The sequence below is a fragment of the Gavia stellata genome, chromosome 18 (assembly GCF_030936135.1).
Source record: "Gavia stellata isolate bGavSte3 chromosome 18, bGavSte3.hap2, whole genome shotgun sequence".
NCBI classification, from domain to species: Eukaryota; Metazoa; Chordata; class Aves; order Gaviiformes; family Gaviidae; genus Gavia; species Gavia stellata.
This window is the reverse complement of record NC_082611.1, coordinates 17,771,419-17,789,301: the sequence shown is the minus strand read 5'-3', so window position 1 is coordinate 17,789,301 and position 17,883 is coordinate 17,771,419. Positions and strand designations below refer to the sequence as shown.

The 17,883-nt window shown below is 62.4% G+C and overlaps 2 protein-coding genes across 4 annotated transcripts in view; both read right to left on the bottom strand.

Annotated features, from left to right (window-relative positions):
* Nucleotides 1–17,883, bottom strand: part of LOC104252220 (nucleoside diphosphate kinase, mitochondrial) — a 320,155-nt gene that overhangs the window by 299,731 nt on the left and 2,541 nt on the right. The window contains exons 4-5 of one of the 2 annotated variants that reach the window (XM_059826637.1): nucleotides 17,741–17,853; nucleotides 17,546–17,666 (exon numbers count right to left, since the gene is read on the bottom strand). In XM_059826637.1, coding sequence (XP_059682620.1) covers nucleotides 17,546–17,666; nucleotides 17,741–17,853 — 234 coding nt within the window. Of the gene's footprint in view, nucleotides 1–17,545; nucleotides 17,667–17,740; nucleotides 17,854–17,883 lie in introns of those variants that run through there. The other variant, XM_059826638.1, reaches the window with a different exon arrangement.
* DECR2 (2,4-dienoyl-CoA reductase 2) lies at nucleotides 10,408–16,270 on the bottom strand. 2 transcript variants are annotated; one of them, XM_059826635.1, is made up of 9 exons: nucleotides 16,173–16,270; nucleotides 15,930–15,998; nucleotides 15,437–15,488; nucleotides 13,701–13,836; nucleotides 13,138–13,262; nucleotides 12,468–12,561; nucleotides 12,076–12,180; nucleotides 11,255–11,472; nucleotides 10,408–10,445 (listed from the first exon to the last, which is right to left on the bottom strand). In XM_059826635.1, exons 1-8 carry the CDS (start codon nucleotides 16,268–16,270, stop codon nucleotides 11,255–11,257), a joined length of 897 nt encoding a protein of 298 aa, XP_059682618.1. In that variant the 3' UTR covers nucleotides 10,408–10,445. The 2 variants fall into 2 exon arrangements, with proteins under 2 accessions (XP_059682618.1, XP_059682617.1); XM_059826634.1 differs by having other exon boundaries at nucleotides 10,411–10,445; nucleotides 11,284–11,472.

Genomic DNA, 17,883 nt, shown 5'->3' with positions numbered 1-17,883 from the left:
TTTGATACTATCCAGACGTCATTCCAGAAAGTAGTAGTACAATCAGCAAGATTTGGCAATTTAAAAATAAAAATAAAGCCCGCAATTCTCTGCAGCCGCTGTCTGGAGAGACGCCTGCCACCCCCAAAATGCGATTTCTTCCGCAGCACCCAGCTCAGGCTGGGCACCTCATCACAGAAAGCTGACAAGGCGGTGGGAGGTCAGAAAAGCCCAACAAACCTGATTAAAAGCTTCAGAAACCATCAGGCAAGGAAAAATTGAAAGCTGAATACGGAGAGCTCAGCTGAGGATTAGCTGATGTTGGGGCAGAGGAAGGCTGGTAGTCAAGGACAGGTACTTGAAGGATGGATGTGTTAAAGAAAGCAAAACAAAGCACATCGAAACGAAGCTTGAACCGATCGTCAAGAGGGAAAAACAAAAAAAGGCTGAAGATCTCTGTCAGAGCACGGAGGGCAGAGACGCCGTAGAGCTTGGAGTGGTCAAAAATAGGTTCGACAAACTCTGGGACTTCTCTTAATTGAGCAGAGGCAGCGAGATAATGTGGTGCCAAGAGGCTTTCCCACCTCCAACTGTCTTCTAGATCAAAACAAAACAGGCAAAAAACCCCAAAATGCCAGCAGGATGGCTCCTCCCCCGCCCCGACGCGACCCCGCATTTCTAGCCGGTAACAAATCTACTGAGAAAAGGCTTGGCCTGTCGCTGCAGTCAGACAGACCCAGTGCAAGAACGGGCAAGACGACTCATGGATTTGCCAGTTTAAAAATATCGCACAATGGCCTTAGATTCTGTACAACCCACAGAACCGCAAGACACAACCCTCCTTGCTTTCCAAGGTGACGGAAAAGTTACGTCAAGCGTGCCTCTACCTCCTGACTCGCCGTCTAAACCAACCTTCCTCCAGTCTTCGGTCACAGCCGGCGGGAAGCCCTGTCGCCGTTGCAGCACGCACAGCAGCTCCAAGGGGAGCGTCAGATCCCCGGTGAAGTCTAGGGATCAAGGGGAGGGAAAGGAGACGATAAAAATACAACGCTGTTATAAACTGCCTCACACGCTACCGGGGAGGGGAGCAGAGGTTTTGCACGAAAAGTCAAGCCACCTTCAAGACCTTTTCCCCCACCACCACCCCGCGTCTTCTTTACAAGTCCACGGAGCACCTAACGGGTCCTAGAAAGCTTTGTCAATGCCACGATAGTCCGCGTTTGACAACCAGCTACCCGTCGCAGATGGCTGGAGGACCGTCACGCGGCTGTATCTCCTCTGCTCAAGGCTACCCCTGCCTAAGGGATGTCATCCCCAGCTGCTGGGACCTCCGCGCCGTCCTTCCCGTACCCCTTTTCAGCTGAAGGTACTGGCGATAGCCTCAATCCCTGGCCACTTTTATCGTTTCAGAGGAGAATAAACTATCTTTAGCTTTCCATGCCTTGATCTCTTCTAGTCCGTACCAGCCCTCCACCGCCAATACCACAACCACGAAGCTCTTCAAGGCAGTCTTTCAACAAGCCAAGCTACTTAAGCAAAAAAACAAACCACCACCCCCGCGCCCTCACTTTTTCTACTCATGGCTTTCATCATGCAGAGAAAAAAAAAAAATCATAACAGAAATTCACAGTCATGTCATTTTTATGGACTAAATAACAGTTGGTCTCTTTCCTTTGACATTTAGCTAATAATTGTTTCAGCCAAATAATCTGACAGCACTGAGCTCAGTAGCCCATAAATGCCTCTGGTGTTTTAGCGAACGCTAAAAAGACAACACTCACTGCTCTCCAGCTCCCCAGCACATGTGGTTATACACACACACAAACTCTTTCCTTAACCCTTCGACCCTCTCTGAGCCCTGAGATGAATCAGCTGGCTGCAACGACCTGCTGCGCTTAAATTTAGGGGTTTGTTCCACCACCACCCCATGCATACCTTCCCGCATCCACCCCCGTGGGCAGGAGGAAGGAGGGGGAGAAGAAAAGGAAGCCTGGACCTCCTCCTCTTGCCAGGCAGGGGAACAGTAAGAGGACTGGAATTTGCTCCTCGTTAACTCCCCGCTACCTGATACCTTCATGAGCCAACAAACCTGGCACCTCTCTTGCAAGCTTCCCACTTCCAGCTGTAGCACAACCTTTGTTTACAGCTTGAATTTTCCTTTTCCTCATCTTAACACCATTTTACCCACCTGGTGATGTTCCTATCCTTTAACTTGCACCTGAGCTGGACTTCCATTTTCCAAAAGACTCCTTTTTTGGCCCAAATTACACCCGCTTAAAACAAAATAGGTCAAGAAACTTCCCCAGAACTCCTCCCTTTATTACTCTGCACATCTGCTGGGAGCTTACAGACCCCATCACCAACCCCTTCTCCTCCACACTCAGTGCACCTTCTTGCTTTTCTAAGCTTCAGGCTCGCACTAAGTCCTCTTGCACGCAGAGGCATCACAAACATTACTTCTACTCTTCTGGCATGCCTCCGCAAAAGGTACCCGGCTGCGTTCCCCGGGGTGCCCGGTCCCCGTCGGCTCAGCCGTCGTCACATCAACCTCACCAGGGTGTTCGGCATTTGATGTGCAGAACAACTGCCGCTCGGTACAGCGAGAGCTACAAGTCTCTTGCTGAAGGTATACGTATATAAAAAGCATAACGTATTTCAGCACAGACGGTATTACTGATAGCTGCGCTCAGTGGGAAGGAACAAGCAACTTTAAAGGACAGCCAAGGCAAGAAGCCTGCAGACCACGGCTTTAAGCTGGGTCAGTTTGAGCAGGCAGCGCAAAACCTCCCCGGACACCCTGCTTCGTTTCGGAGAGACCTTAACAGTTCGCAACCACTCCTCAGGCCAAGATCTCAAGGCACTTTACAGGCTTATTGTCGCACCTTTGAAGCTCTGGCACGATTCCCGCGTCAGAATCAAGGCACAAGGTGCCGCGGCGGGGCCGGCGCGGCAGGTCTGGGCTGAGCCGTGCAAGCTGCCGGCACTAACAAATGCCAGATCCACCTGCCACGTCCCCTGCCACACACAGGCGGCCTGCCTGCCCTGATTTCCCACGTACTTGGGCTTCTCCGCGCCAAAGGGAAAGGCGCGCTAAGGTGAACGGTCCCCGCGGGAAGCTCCCACCGTGCCCCGACGCGATGGCCATCACGCATAGGGTCTGCGAGCCTCCGCCGAGCGACTCGCACGCCGACATGAACGGACCGTCTGCTTCTGCTTTCTCTGCCGGCAACAGCAACGGGAGGGAGGCGCAGCAGCACGGAGCGCCTGGACCACAGCAGGAAAATGCAAGTCAGAGGCTTTACGCTGAATAAAGCTTCTCTCACCCAGCGGATGCAGGAGCGCGTTGCCGAGATGATCTTGTAACTCCCCCCCGGGTGCCATGACGCTACCTGGTTAATCACGAAACGAGGCAGTGAGCGGTATCGTCTGCACACGCAGTGCCCCTTACCAGCGACGATCTGACAACGAAGTTACGTATCTCCACCTTATAGAGGTATTTTCTAAAAGAAATGCCTCTATTTTACCTTTAAGAGGTGTTTTTACCATGAGGACAGAGATAAAAACCCCTCCTCCACCAAAACACTCCTTCACACACAATGATTTGCTTTGTCATGCCACTTTAACACACACACAGCGGCTACAGCTCGAGAATTAAAGCAGGGCTGCGGGGTGAGCACGTAGAAACTCTGTAACAATACCCGCACGCCTTAAAAAAATAAGTCTTTTTTCTCGTAGCAAAGCCAGCACAGGCCAACGTACAAAACATCAACAAATTCATTTCCATCCCCGGCACGCTGCTAGAGCTCTCTCCATTTTGGGTGATAGCAGGCAGCTTCAAAACACATCGCACCTGATCTCTGCAAGGAAACACAAGCTCACGGTGGTACGAAGCAGCAGAAAGGGGAAAAAAAAAAAGAGAACATGCTTTTAGGATTGTCAAACCCGTGATCAGCGAGCTACTCCACTCTCAGCACGGCGCAGCCAGCCCACGCAGGGACCCTCCGCAGCGAGGAGAGCAAGGAGCAGCTTGAGATCCCGGGATCTCGCTGCCGGTCCCTCACGCGCGGGAGCCGCTGGGATGAAGCCAACCGCGCTATCTATGGAGAACAAAGAGAGGGGACGGGGGCTCCCAGCGGCACTCCCGAGATGCTCTGTTCCCAGCAGATCGACACCTGGAAAACGTGAGCTCCGGCTTCGCACGGCTCCCTCCGCCCCTCCTGCATCCATCTGAGCTCACGCCTGCCCTTCGCCCGGGATGACCCGGCCGCTGCCCTCGCCCCCGTTAAAAGCCCTTCCGAGGGCCACCGCCATCGAGGCGAGCCGCCTTCGCTCACCGCCCCGTCGGCAGCCGGGGGACCGCCGCAGGCCCGGCCCGGAGGCTCCCCCCGGGTTACGCCAACCACAGGGCCCTGTCCCAGGGAGCCATCGACCCGCCTGCGCCCGGGGCCCGGGGCTCCTTCCCCGGGGGGCAGCCGGGGCGCGCAGCCCCAGCCCGGAGGCAGGGTGAGGGGAGGCCTCGGCCTGACCGGGCCCCGCGGGCCTGACGGGAACCGGGCCTGACGGGAACCGGGCCCGACGGGAACCGGGCCCGGGGGAGCCGCCGGCCTCACCTGCTCGGCGCCGTAGGCCGTGGCGAACTGGACGAACTCCTCCACCCGCACGAAGCCGTCGCCGTCGCGGTCCAGGGCGTCGAAGACGGGGCGGAGGCGCGGCTCCTCCTCATCCTCCTCCTCCTCCTCCGGCCGGGCCGGGGGCTCGGCGGGGCCCTCCAGGGCCGGGCAGCCCCCCCGCTCCGGCGGGGACCACGGCGGCGGCCCCGGGGCGGGCTCGACGGCCTCAGGTGCCCAGAGGCCCGGCTCCGGCTCCGGCTCCGGCTCCGGCTCCAGCCCCGGCCCGGCCCGCCGCGGCCCCCGGGGCAGCGGGGCCTCGGGCACGGCCGCCGGCGGATGCGGCTCCATTTTCACCGGCGGCGCTGAGCGCCCGCCGCCGCCCGCCCCGCCGCTGCCCGGCAGCCATGCCCCGCGGCCATCACCCCCTCACATCGCGGCCGCCCGGCGGGGCGGCGCCGGTGCCGGTACCGGTGCGGTGACGCCGGTGACCGGTGCGGTCCCAGCGGTAGCTCCGCCCGCGCCCGGGCACACGGCTTTGTGCGAGGCGGCCTCGGCCCCGCCCGCCGCGCCGCCACCGGGGGCGGCCCCGCCCCGCCCGCCCGGGAGCGGCGGCTCCGAGCGCCGGGGGGGGGGACACACACGGGTCTCCCCGCGGCCGGGGGGGGTGGGGGGGAGGCGGCGGCGCCGAGAGACAAGCCCGCCGCCCGCCCGCCCGCGCCGCCGCTCCGGGGCAGCCCGCGGCGAACCGCCAGCTCCAGCCCGGTAGCCGCCGCAGTAGCCGCGGCGGTGACGTCACTCGTCTGCCAGTGCGGCTCCCCCCTCCCGCCCCGACGCGGCGCGAGGCCGGGCAGGAGGCCCCGCCCCTTCCCCCGCCCCGCCCCGGCTCGCGCGCGGCGCGGCGCGGGGCGGGGCGGGGCGGGGAAGGGCCACGCGGCGCGGGAGCACGTGCCGCCCGCGCCCCCCTCCGGGGCGGGGAGTGTCACCGTGCACCGGGGGCTGTGCACCCCCCGGGGGGGTCACCGTGCACCGGGGCCATGCACCACACCGGGGGGGTGTCACTGTGCACCAGGGCCATGCACCCCCCGGGGGGGGGGTGTCACCGTGCACCGGGAGCTGTGCACCCCCTTGGGGGGGGGGGGGCACCCCCCGGGGGGTCACCGTGCACCGGGGCCTGTGCACCCCTCGGGGGGGTCACCGTGCACCAGGGCCATGCACCACACCGGGGGGGTGTCACTGTGCACCGGGGGGGGCACCCCCCGGGGGGTCACTGTGCACCAGGGCCATGCACCACACCGGGGGGGTGTCACTGTGCACCAGGGCCATGGACCCCCCGGGGGGGGTCACCGTGCACCGGGGGCTGTGCACCCCCCGGGGGGATCACCATGCACCGGGGCCATGCACCACACCGGGGGGGTGTCACTGTGCACGGGGGGCTGTGCACCTCCTGGGGGGGGGGGGGCACCCCCCGGGGGGTCACTGTGCACCAGGGCCATGCACCACACCGGGGGGGGTGTCACTGTGCACCAGGGCCATGGACCCCCCGGGGGGGGTCACCGTGCACCGGGGGCTGTGCACCCCCCGGGGGGATCACCATGCACCGGGGCCATGCACCACACCGGGGGGGTGTCACTGTGCACGGGGGGCTGTGCACCTCCTGGGGGGGGGGGGCACCCCCCGGGGGGTCACTGTGCACCAGGGCCATGCACCACACCGGGGGGGGGTGTCACTGTGCACCGGGGCCCGCATACCCCACCGCGTGGGGGGTGTCACCGTGCACCGGGGCCATGCACCCCCCGGGGGGATCACCGTGCACCGGGGGCTGTGCACCCCCGGGGGGGGGGGTCACCGTGCACGGGGGGCTGTGCACCCCTCGGGGGGGTCACCATGCACCAGGGCCCCCGCACCCCTCTGGGGGCAAACCGTGCACCAGGGCCCCCACACCTCCCGGGGGGCACCGTGCACTGCAGCCTGCGCACCCCTCTGCGGGGTAACCGTGCACCGGGGCTGTGCACCCCACCGCGGGGGGGGGGGTGGTGGTCACTGTGCCCGGGGGGCCCCTGTAAATCAGACCAAGTGCACCCCACCGGGGGGGTCACCCTGCACCAGGCCCTGCGCACCCCACCAGCGCCACCCTGCCCCGTGCACCCCGCCAACCTCCCCACGCCCCTCACATCCCCCCAGCCCCACACCACCCCACCGAGCTGCCCCTCGGACCCCCGCCCCAGGGGCTGCCACCCCCCGCTCCCCCCTGGGCGGCACGGCCGCCGGTAACGGGCGCAAACCCCCAGTTTTTACCAGCGCTGCTGTTGGCCATTGCTGTTTCCAGCCTGATGCGGGAGTTGGGCATCGCCGAACGCCGGTTGTGCCCGGCCTCAGCCGCCATGGCACGACCAGCCGCCACCAGCGCCTGCCGCGTGGAAATGGGTGCCACGACACCGGGAAGGAGCAAACGGAGGGTTTAGGTTGTCGGCCACCGGCGAGGGTCCGCGGTGCACCGCCCGGGGCTGCCCGTGCAAACCGCCGTCTGATTGTTGTCCTTTTAACGAACTAATTAACAAGTTTAGGGGCTTACAGCAATTTCTGCACGCACACGCCAGCGACGCCCCGTCGGCATTTGCGCCTTCGCCTCCGGCGCAGTGGCGAAGGCCGGTTCCCGGCTGGCCGCGCGCTGCGAGGAAGGTCTGCGCCCAGCAGCCGCAACGCTCTCCTCCGCTCGCACCCGCCTGCGCGTGGCTCGGCCCTGCCCGGACCATCGAGCCATCAGCCCCACGGGGTGACCCCGCTAACGCACCCGCCAGCTGGGCGAGCTGCCCGTGTGACAACCCCTGGGTATAATTAGCAGCAACCCTGATGAGCAAGAGCACCCCTGGCCGCGGTGACCCTGCCCAGGTTCCCCCATCGCCAGGCTGCCCAGGCGATGGATGTGCGCGATGTCTCGAGACCAGCCTGGCTGGGGCACGATGCGTCCCCCAGCGGGGCTTTCCCAAAGCTGGGGAGCCCCAACACATTCTGCCCCAAAAGCCGGGGTTCGGCAGCATCCCCGGACAGAGGAGAGGAAAAAATAACCCCTGCATCTGATCAGGCTGGTGCTGAGAAAGATTGAAACCTCTGCCCCAAGTCCTTTTTCTCATTGTAGCCATCCCCAAAGCTCACCGGGGCGGGAGGGGGCTCGTTTGTTGGTCCCGCAGGAGGAAAGCTCACGGCTGCACCGGCTGCCCTCCCCAGGTGACATACACCTAAACCATCCCCTGCAAAATCCCCTTGGCATTATAAATAATTCCTCCAGTTTCCAGACAGCTCAAGCGCCTGCGCTCACTGCTGCCGGGGCTGGAGGGGCAAGGCTGACACCGAGAGCTGCAGCTTTGCACCCCTCGATGGGCTTCTGCAGCTCCAGGACGCGATCAAGGCCCCGCTCAGAGCTCCTTCCTTCCCCTGGGGCTGGAGGCACGGGACCAGGCTGCTGCCCTGCCGTCTTCCCCCTTCCCTCGGTGGCCACCGAGCCAGGACAGCCCCGAGCCCCCGGGCAGGAGCTCACTCTTCTTCCGACACCCCCAGCCTCCGCTCAGGCTGTGGCCACCATGGAGGTTTCCGCACACGGGCAAGGCACCGCAGGCAGCTCTGCCTGGCTCCGTCCTCACCGTATGGGGTGGCACCCACATGAGCAGGGCCAGTAGCCCAGCTCAGTGCCGAGCCCGGAGCAGCACGGCACAGCCTGGGCTTAGCAGCAGCTCCGAGGCTGCCTCTCCTGCAGCACCTTTCCTTTGTGCACAGGAGGGTGGAAACCTCACCTTGCTCCCCGTGGGTGCAGGGCTCTCCCTCCCTCTCTGCCCCGTGTCACCCCAGCCTGAGGTCAGCACCTCAGAGCACAGATTCCCCCCTGGAACCCCTGAAGTGTCTCTGTGTCCCCCCCAACACTCGCCGAGGGGCTGCCAGGGGTTTGGCTAAAGCTAAGCCTCCAGGAGGGACCACGCCTGTTACCACACGCAGGGACGGTCCCCAACTTGCTCGGTCGTGGTTAGACAAGACGCAGTTAAATATGTGGACCCTCCCAGAACAAGGGATGGCAGGTCCGAGAGCAGAAGACTGCAGCCGGGCAGCTAGGACCAACAAGCATCACACACGTACCTTCTCCAGGAGGAACGACTTGTCCTCTTACCTGGGAAGAGGGATATTGTGGCTGGAGGCAAATCCCAGGGCAAAAGACGATGCCCAGACCCCAGTCCCAGCACCACATCCCCATCCCCTCCGAAGGGGTCAGCACACCTCTCTCACCGAGTCCCTCAGCACCTTCCCATCACCTCTGCTGAGGGACCCAACGCCTGCTGGAACCACCTCCCCGGAGCCAGCTGGGGCCGAGGAGGTGGCGGGTCCCCAAGCACCCCAGGTCTGGAGTGCTGGGACACAACAGCCGCCAAGGACTGGGGCCGCACAGGGCTCTGGTAGTGGGAACAGTGGTTTTCCATCCTCCCTCGGGGCCCAGTTTGGATCACCAGGATCAGTCAGTGCGGCAGGCTCAAGTGCTGGCTTTGCTCGTGCGGCAGTGAGCTACGGCAGCAATGCTCTGCCTAAAAACGTGACTTAGCCTCCTAAAGCTCCTGCTGCTGCCGGCTCACGAGAGGACAAGGGGCAGAAGCAAACCTTCCCGAGCTCCCAGCAGCCAGAGGCTGCAGGATCAACCCCCTGCGCAGGCAAACAGACGGGAAGCGTCGCAGCTCAGGGTTCAGGAAGTTCTTTATTTGTGGCCTGGAGGAGGGAGCAAAACCAGGCAAGTCTACAATCAAGTAGGAAATGCAATCCAGTAAGAAAACAAGCTTCACGGAATTCAGGGCAAGCTTAAAAATCGCCGTCAGCAGCAGGAGGCCGCTGCACGCGAGTGGTGTGTGTCCCCTGAGGCGCTGGCACCGGGGACGTGTTTGGCTCCGGCAGCCCAGCGCAGACCCGGTGCGGCCCCTGCAGCTCGTCAGCTCAGCGCCCTGCTCGGAAAGGACCGAATTTCAGCTAGCCCTTGATTTACCCTCAGCTGTAGTGTCTGTACGAAGAAAGGAGACAGCACGAGACCAGCGTGACAGACAGATGGGTGCTGGACAGACAACTGGACATCTCAGGCTCCCAACAGATACAGTGCTACAGTCCGCAGCAGGACAGAGCCAGCTCTGGTGGGATTTGACCTCACACCACCTCTGCTCCTGGGAGAGGGACATCCCAGCTGCATCAGCCGTTGGGGACCACTGCCCCATCCAGGGACCCCCACTCCGAGGGGACGGGCCGTTTCCCCCTGCCAGGGGCCAGCTGGGTCCTTGTTCCCCCTCTAAGAGCTGGCAGCTCCTGCTGCCACACCAGAGCTGCCCCAGCACAAAGGCTGATCTCAACCCCAGACGGGCTGAACTACTCCCAAAAAGGAGTTACTGCTGTGGGTTTTGGGCAGCTCTCAGGCTGAGGTGGGGGAGAGAGGAGGAAGAGGACGGATATCCATGGGCGGCACCGCCTGGGACTCGGGAAAGGCCAGGAGAGCGACTCGGAGGGAGAGGCAAACGGACAGTGAACACGACAGCCTGCACACCCCGCGCTGTCCCTGCGCCCTCAGCCATGTCAGCTCAGAAGAAAGTAACGGCACAGGACGGGGGCAGGCTTCCTCCCCACCCAGCACCCCCGGCGCTCCCTCCCCCAGGCGGAGGCAGGATCGGCAGCATCACCACCACGACCAGTCACTGATCAGAGGCGGCAGCTTTCGGCTCTGACTCTGGGAGATGGCACCCCGAGATGTCCCAGAGCTGCAGTGTTCCGTCACGTTTCTGTCCATCGGTCAATCCCAGGCTGTCCATCATTGATTTTTGTTTGCTCCCGCAGCCCAGAAATCTGTAAGACAGCATGGAGGTGGGTACACAGCCCTGCCTGGGCCTGCCCTGCTCGCAGAGGCTGCCAGGCAGGACCCAAGCAGGGGGAGAGGGGAATAAAGGAGACCCCTCTCCCAGAAAGCCTCAGGCCCCAGCTCCCTTCCCACCTCTGCAGACATACGCAGCCAACCTGAGTCCTGCGTGCAATTCAACCGCAACGCAAGACACGCTGCAGCGACTCACGCAAGGAAGAAAGGGGAGGCAGAGGCTGTCAGGACTCTCTCTGCCCAATCCTGCTGGTGGGGCACAGAAAAGGGGCATCACGTCGCTTCAGGGGACACTCGGGGCTGTCCAGACAAGTGTCTTCCAGCAGGAACGACAAGAGATACCACATCAACCGCAGGCTCAGAGGAAAAACCCAGCGAGTTCTCCTGCCCTTCCCAAGTCATCCCTAGGACTGTCCACGAGGACTCAGAGATGGTCCCTATGTTGCTCTGTGCCTGCTCTGACAACAGCGTTGGGGGGTGCACCCTACTCCTCCTTCCCAAAAGCAGAGGAAGGTTTGAGAGCAAGTGTTGCCAAGTTGAGACCTGGACTGGCTGCCCTCACCCGCAGACCCCGACACACAGCATCTGCCCCTCTTTCCTGACACAGCGTGTGCCACACAGCTGCCTCGGGGTGGGCAGAGCCTGGTGCTGGTACAAGATGCCCAAGGCACTTGAAGGTAATGCCATACCCACTGCTTAGGCATCCATGCCCCTATACCACGAAACAACAGGGTTTCTGACACGAGCCCTGCTCTAATCCCACGGAGCGGGAAATGCACGTCACCTAGAGTTTAGCAGAGGATGAAGCAATACCCAGCAAGGCGGGGAAGTTGTTGGCAGAGGTCAGCCAGCTCCCACCATCCACGACCAGGGTGGTGCCCGTCACGTAGGAGGAGAGGGGGCTGGCCAGGTACAGTGTGCTGTGGGCGATCTCCGTCTTGTTCCCTGCACGTTGGAGGGGGATCGTGTCGAACTGGCTTGCTTCCTCAGCAAATTTCCCACCTAAGAGTGGTAGAAGAAAGAGTCAGCTACGACCATGGGACTACCTGCCTGCCAGACACTGCAGCACTGCTTGCACGGGGCTCGCTGAGAGCCCCAGGGAACCTAGATGAGATGTTGGCACAGCCCTGGGGACAGCCCAGGGACAAAGGCCTGAGAAGAGAGCTAAACGAGGGGAGATCAAGCCCAGCAGTGGGATTTGTACAGCAACAGTGAGTTCAAGACAAGACCTCAGAGAGCTTTTCCAGCCTCCAGGGCTGAACCGGCACTCCGCTGACAGACTGCAAGAGCTAAACCATCAGGCAAGGCAGCTGGCCAGGCTGAGCTTTGGGGGAGCATGTTACGTCATGGCATCAGAGAGCACAAAAAGCTGCCACTCGACAGAGAAAAATCAGTGCCCCACGAGGCACCGAGGATGCGGGAAGGGCTGCTCCCCCAAAGAGACGTGCCAGCCGAGTCACAAGACAGCCGTGCCCAGCAGCAACGACACCAGCTGCATCACACGCCCCATGAGCTGCACGGCACTGGTGGTCCGTCATAGTCCCCTCCCAGACAGACGCAGGAAGCCACCGCCAAGGCAGAGAGAGGAGCCCTGGGTTGCCTTACCCAGCCGCCGGTAGCCCTCGGTGCCTGTAATGGGGCCCGGTGCCAAGCTGTTCACCCTGATGTTGTTGGGTCCCCACTCCACAGCAAGGTGACGGGTCATGGCATCTGAGAAGGGATTACAACAGGAATGAGAAATGGAGAGAAGAGCCATTCCAGTAACTTCTTTTTTTGGGGGGGTTGCAAAAAGCCCCAGGAGACTCTGGCCAAGAGGAAAGGGCGCTACAAGACCCCTGAGGGAGAGAAGAACCTCATCCCAAACCCGGGCACATGGTAACCACACCGATTCATATTCGCCTCTCCCAAGGACAGCTTCCCATCCCAATATTCGGGAAGAACCGGCTTCCTTACTGGCCCCACAGGGCTCAGAGCCCAAGTAAGGAGCATTTAGGTACCTATGGCAGCCTTAGCAGTACCAGCATGCACCTGGAGGGCCTGCCCTCGGTAGCTCAGGGTCGCGGTGATGTTAACGATGACCCCACCGTGGTCCTGGGGAAGGAAAGGAGACATGGCGTTAGGCAGGGAGCAGCACAAGGTGTCATGTAGGGGAGTGGTGGGACAAGAGAGCTGGGCTAGGAGGGATGGTCACCCCTGGGCACTGCCACCGCTGCGTTGCTAACCTGTCATCAGGGCAGCACTGCCCACCTGGCCTCACTGAGCCGGGGCAGCCAGCGGGACCTTTCCACGGAGGCGGGAGCTGCAGGGGCCAAGCAAAGCCCAAGGGAAAGCAGAGGAGCTGAACAAGGAGCGACAGATGACAGCTGCTTCCCCGGCAGGTGACAGAGCATGGAAAGGTGCCACAACAATGAAAAGCCCCAGGGCTAGGGACATGCAGGGCTCCCAGTTCCTGGACGGGGCTGCCGTCCCGGGGAAAGAGCGGACTGGATCTGAGCAGGGTGAGTGGCAGGGGTCCAGCAGCACAGCCCTGGGTACCCAGGTGCTGTGCTCCCTTCTGCTCTCCACCCTTCCCTGACTTTTTCAGGGGCAAAGTGTGGTTTGTTTGACACTAACCCCCTGCCTACCAGGAGCCTCTCCACCAAATCCTTTGGCTCTGGTTCCACTCACCCGGAAATATTTCTGAAAGAGGACTTTGGAGGTGTTGAAGGTGCCAATGGTGTCAATATCTATCACAGTCTTGAAGGCGTTGAAGGACAGGGCGCTGGCTGGGCACAGAAAGTTTCCCGCAGCACCTGAAGAACAAGCAGCCGGGGACACAGTCAGGACTGGGCCAGGAGAGATCAGGCACGTTCAGGGCACTTCTGCGAGAGGGATGGTGAGCGGCACTGTTTGGGTAGACTGGAAAGCGCATGGCAACAGCCCTGATAAGGGCATAAACAGCTTGTGGCTCTGGGTGCCCAGCAGCACGGCCAGCCTGAGGGCAGGAGAGTGCTGGTGCAGGGGAAGCAGGGATGATCCACACCCAAGCAAGCACAGATGGCCACGTATCACAAACAGGTCTCTGCTTCCTCTGAGCCCATCCCCTCTGCACTCCCAGGGGCTGCCCAGATGCTCCCAGGCCAAAGCAGCATAAGCCAGACACTAGGCAAACACAACCCCCATGCAGGAAAATGCCCTTCCTAGCAGACGGTCTGTGCCAAATCTTCCCCCTGCCCGCTCCGGCAGCTCACCGTTAACGAGGATGTCAATCCGCTTGAACTCTTTCAGTGCCTCATCCACCGCTGCCACAATGGTTTGGGGCTGCCTGACATCTATGGACAGAGGCAGGCACTGCTGCCCTGTGGCTGCCACCAGCTTTTTCGATGCCTGTGAAAATAAAGAGAGGCGAGATTCTTTCTGGGACTCTCTCCTTCAGCAAGGGTTAGACCCAGACCTTGTAACAGGCAAGCAAGAAGTCAGGCAGGAGCCACGTCCCTGTCAGCACACAGCAAACACTGTGGGCAGGGGAGAGGCCTGCCTAAACACGGTTGGCTTCAGCCCGGCAGCACCCTGCAGCTAAAGCCCTGGGGTAGCCAGAGAAAGCTCCTGTAAGTCATATCGGAACCAAATGCCAGGCTGGCCCTGAGGCCGCAACTTGCTAAGCCCACTCACCTCCGTGGCCTGTGGTCGACACAGCACATCCTGAGCAACACCTCTGCAGGGCAAGTACAAAGGTTGGACCCCAACGAGGCATTTTTAGCATCAGCCCAGACAAAATTAACCTTTAGAGCCACAAAACATCAGTAGGCAAAAGGGCAAACACAGATCAGCAGTTGCCAGGGTCTCTGCCCTCAAGGGAGAGCGGGCCAGCTCTGCGGCTCAGCCTCTGCCACAAACCATCCCCAAGGCCCTCGTTAAGAACATGACTCCCCTCTGCAAATTAAGCACAGGGGACACACAAACTCAGCAGCAACCCTGCACAACACTCAGTGACGCTCTGCGTTTCTGCTCGGGCTCGTCGGGCCCTTCTGTGAGAAGCTTTGAGCCCTGACCAGCACACACGTACACCGAGCGTCAAGAGCCTGGAAAAGCAGTCCCTGCGTACTCAAAAGACCCCAGCCCCTGAGGACTAAAAAGCTGCTGAGCTTTGCAGCTTGTTTTCCGGCACGTGAGCACGAGGAAGTGTGAAATGACAGCACCAACCCCCTCCAGGAGGCAGCTGGGTCATGCCAGCTCACTCCCAAGCATCGATTTTGTTCTTTACTGTATTTCAGTGAGCTCCAAGCACAGCTACCGCAAAGCTCTCTCTCAGCTGCTTTCAGCCTCAGACCATGGCACAAGCCATGGCGAGGAATAGAAACTGTGATCAGCCAAACTCCAGCCCAGGCTCAGACACGCAGGGGCAGGTGTTTGTTCTGCCCAGCCGCGCACAGGGTAGCTACAGTCTAACACAGCTTCTTCAGTCACCACTCTCCAGACCTGCATCGTTCCCTCCATCTCAAGATGCAACAGAACTGAGATTTTAGGGCTCAGCGTACCCACCTCAACCCATGTAACCCTTGGACAAGGGGGTCTTGCCCTACTTGAGGCTGAGATTTAAGTTTGACCTTGGGCTCTGCCACCTCCCTGCTGACAAACCTTCACCACAGTTTGTTTCTCTGTCTCATCAACAAAAAGGTGATGTGATACCTGGAGCAGTCACTCCCAAAGCTGGCGGGGGAAGGTATTTCCACAATTAACTGAGCCCTACTGTGAGGTGTGGGAGATGCAGCCCACCCTAAAACTGCACCCGTCCTACCCATTGCTGTTCCCCGCTGGCGCTGGAGCACTCAGAGCCAGGAGAAGACAGGGTAGCGCGGGTGAGCCACTTCTCCTGTTGCACTACTCCCAGGGCTCCCAGCTCCATCCAGAGAAGAGGGCAGAAGGATTTCCAGGCGTTCACAGCTCTCCCTACTGCCGCCTGTGCCGCTGGAGCCCACAGACTCACCTCCGACACTCGCTGCAGGTTCCGGCTTGCAATGACCGTCCGGCAGCCGTGCCTGCAAAGAAGGGGCTGGTGAGAAGGACCAGACAGCGCCGGCTCCTCGCAGTCATCCGGGACCTCTGGGGATTACCAGGAGTTCGGCTGGTGAGTGGTGGGAGGTGGCACAATACCCTTGGAGGGGAGGAATTGCTGCTCCTCTGGGCTTGCAGGACTCAAAGAGGGGAAGAGTCACAGCGCACTAGAGCTATCCCAGCCCTGTGACAGGGCCAGCCCCTGCCTCCCGCACCCCACAAACCCTGCAGTAGGCAGGGCTGCCCACATCTCTCCGGTGCCCCCGGTTTCACATCCCACCTCTTCCAAGCCCTGCTACCACACCCGCCTCAAGGGGAGGGAAGCTCTTATGCCGTCCGTCCCACCGGCGCCCAGGGAGGCCGGGCAAGCCCTCCCCGGGCACCGCCGCCAGCCCACGGGCCGCAGCCCGGCCGGGCTCCCCCACCTCATGAAGATCTCGGCGATACGGAAGCCGATACCCGAGCCGCCGCCGGTGATGAACGCCACTTGGCCCCTGGGGGAACAAAGGGACGGTCAGAGCCAAGCGCCAGGCACAGCCCCCGGCCGAGGCGGCCGCGATCGGCCCAGAGGCCGCGGGGGCCCGTGCCCCCCAGGCCGCGGCCCTTCACCCGGCGCCCGGAGGCGAGGCCCCGGGGCGGGCCGGAGCCCTCAGCGCCCCGGCACTCACGCTAGGATGTCGGGGCTGAAGAGGTGGCGGTACTCGCGGAGGCAGTCGTCGGTGTCCACGTCCGGCGGCAGCCGGGAGCCTGCTCCGGCCTCCGCCATAACGGCGCGATGCCCCGCCGGCGGCACCGGGACCCCCTGCGGCGGCGCCGCAGAGCACGCCGGGACAGCGCGCCCCGCACAGCCTGCCGGGAGATGTAGTCCTCGCTGGGACACACACCCCCCCCGCCCTGCGCATGCGCAAGCGCCGGCAGGCGTTGCCTGGCAACGGCGCGGGGCTGGAGCGGGGTCCCACAGTGCCGCCCAGTGTCCCCAGTGACATACTGGTGCGCTGGTGACCGCCCAGAGACACCCCCGTCCCTCCCAGTGATATCCCGGTGTCCCCACTGGGACAGCCCCGACCCCTCCCCCTCCCGGTCTCTTCCAGTGACCCACAGAGCCTCCTGCTGCCCCCCGGGACAGCCCAGTGCCTCCCAGAGCTTCCCAGTACCGCCCCAGTGCCCCCCGGGACAGCCCAGTGCCTCCCAGAGCTTCCCAGTACCGCCCCAGTGCCCCCAGGGACAGCCCAGTGCCTCCCAGAGCTTCCCAGTACCACCCCAGTGCCCCCCAGGGACAGCCCAGTGCCTCCCAGAGCTTCCCAGTACCACCCCAGTGCCCCCCAGGGACAGCCCAGTGCCTCCCAGAGCTTCCCAGTATGGCCCCAGTGCCCCCCAGGGACAGCCCAGTGCCTCCCAGAGCTTCCCAGTACCGCCCCAGTGCCCCCCAGGGACAGCCCAGTGCCTCCCAGAGCTTCCCAGTATGGCCCCAGTGCCCCTCAGGGACAGCCCAGTGCCTCCCAGAGCTTCCCAGTATGGCCCCAGTGCCCCCCAGGGACAGCCCAGTGCCTCCCAGAGCTTCCCAGTACTGCCCCAGTGCCCCCCGGGACAGCCCAGTGCCTCCCAGAGCTTCCCAGTACTGCCCCAGTGCCCCCCAGGGACAGCCCAGTGTCTCCCAGAGCTTCCCAGTACCGCCCCAGTACCCCCGGCAACATCCCAGTTCTTCTCAGAGCTTCCCAGTACCATCCCAGTTCTTCTCAGAGCTTCCCAGTACCGCCCCAGCGCTTCTCAGAACTTCCCAGTACCGCCCCAGTGCCCCCCAGGGACATCCCCAGGGCTTCTCAGCACAGACCAACTGCCACCCATGGACATCCCAGTGTCTCCCAGAGCTTCCCAGTACCACCCCAGTCACCTCTAGGGACATCCCAGTACCCCCCAGAGCCCCACGGCGCTGCCTGGCAGCGTCCAAGGGAGGAGAGCGGAGCCACGGCCGGAGGCACCGGGGTTTATTGTGGGGCCGGGGGTCCTGCCGCGGCCGGGGGTCGTTCCGGCCGGGGCCACCCTAGGGCCCGTAGGTGTAGTCCCGGTCTCCGCTCTCCCAGGCCACCAGCTCATCCCGCTGGAACCAGAAGCCGATCTCCCGCCGAGCCGTCTCCACCGAGTCGCTGGCGTGGACCACGTTCCTGCGCGGGGACGGGGACGGTGCCGTGGCCATGGGGTCCTGCCACCCGCCCCGCCGCCCGCCCCGCGCCCCTACCTGCTGACGTGCATGCTGAAGTCCCCCCGGATGGTGCCCGCCGCCGCCGCCGCCGAGTCCGTGTCCCCCACCATGGCCCGCGTGGACCTGACCACGTTGTAGCCCTCCCACACCTACAGGACAGGGGACGCCTGAGCCCCCCC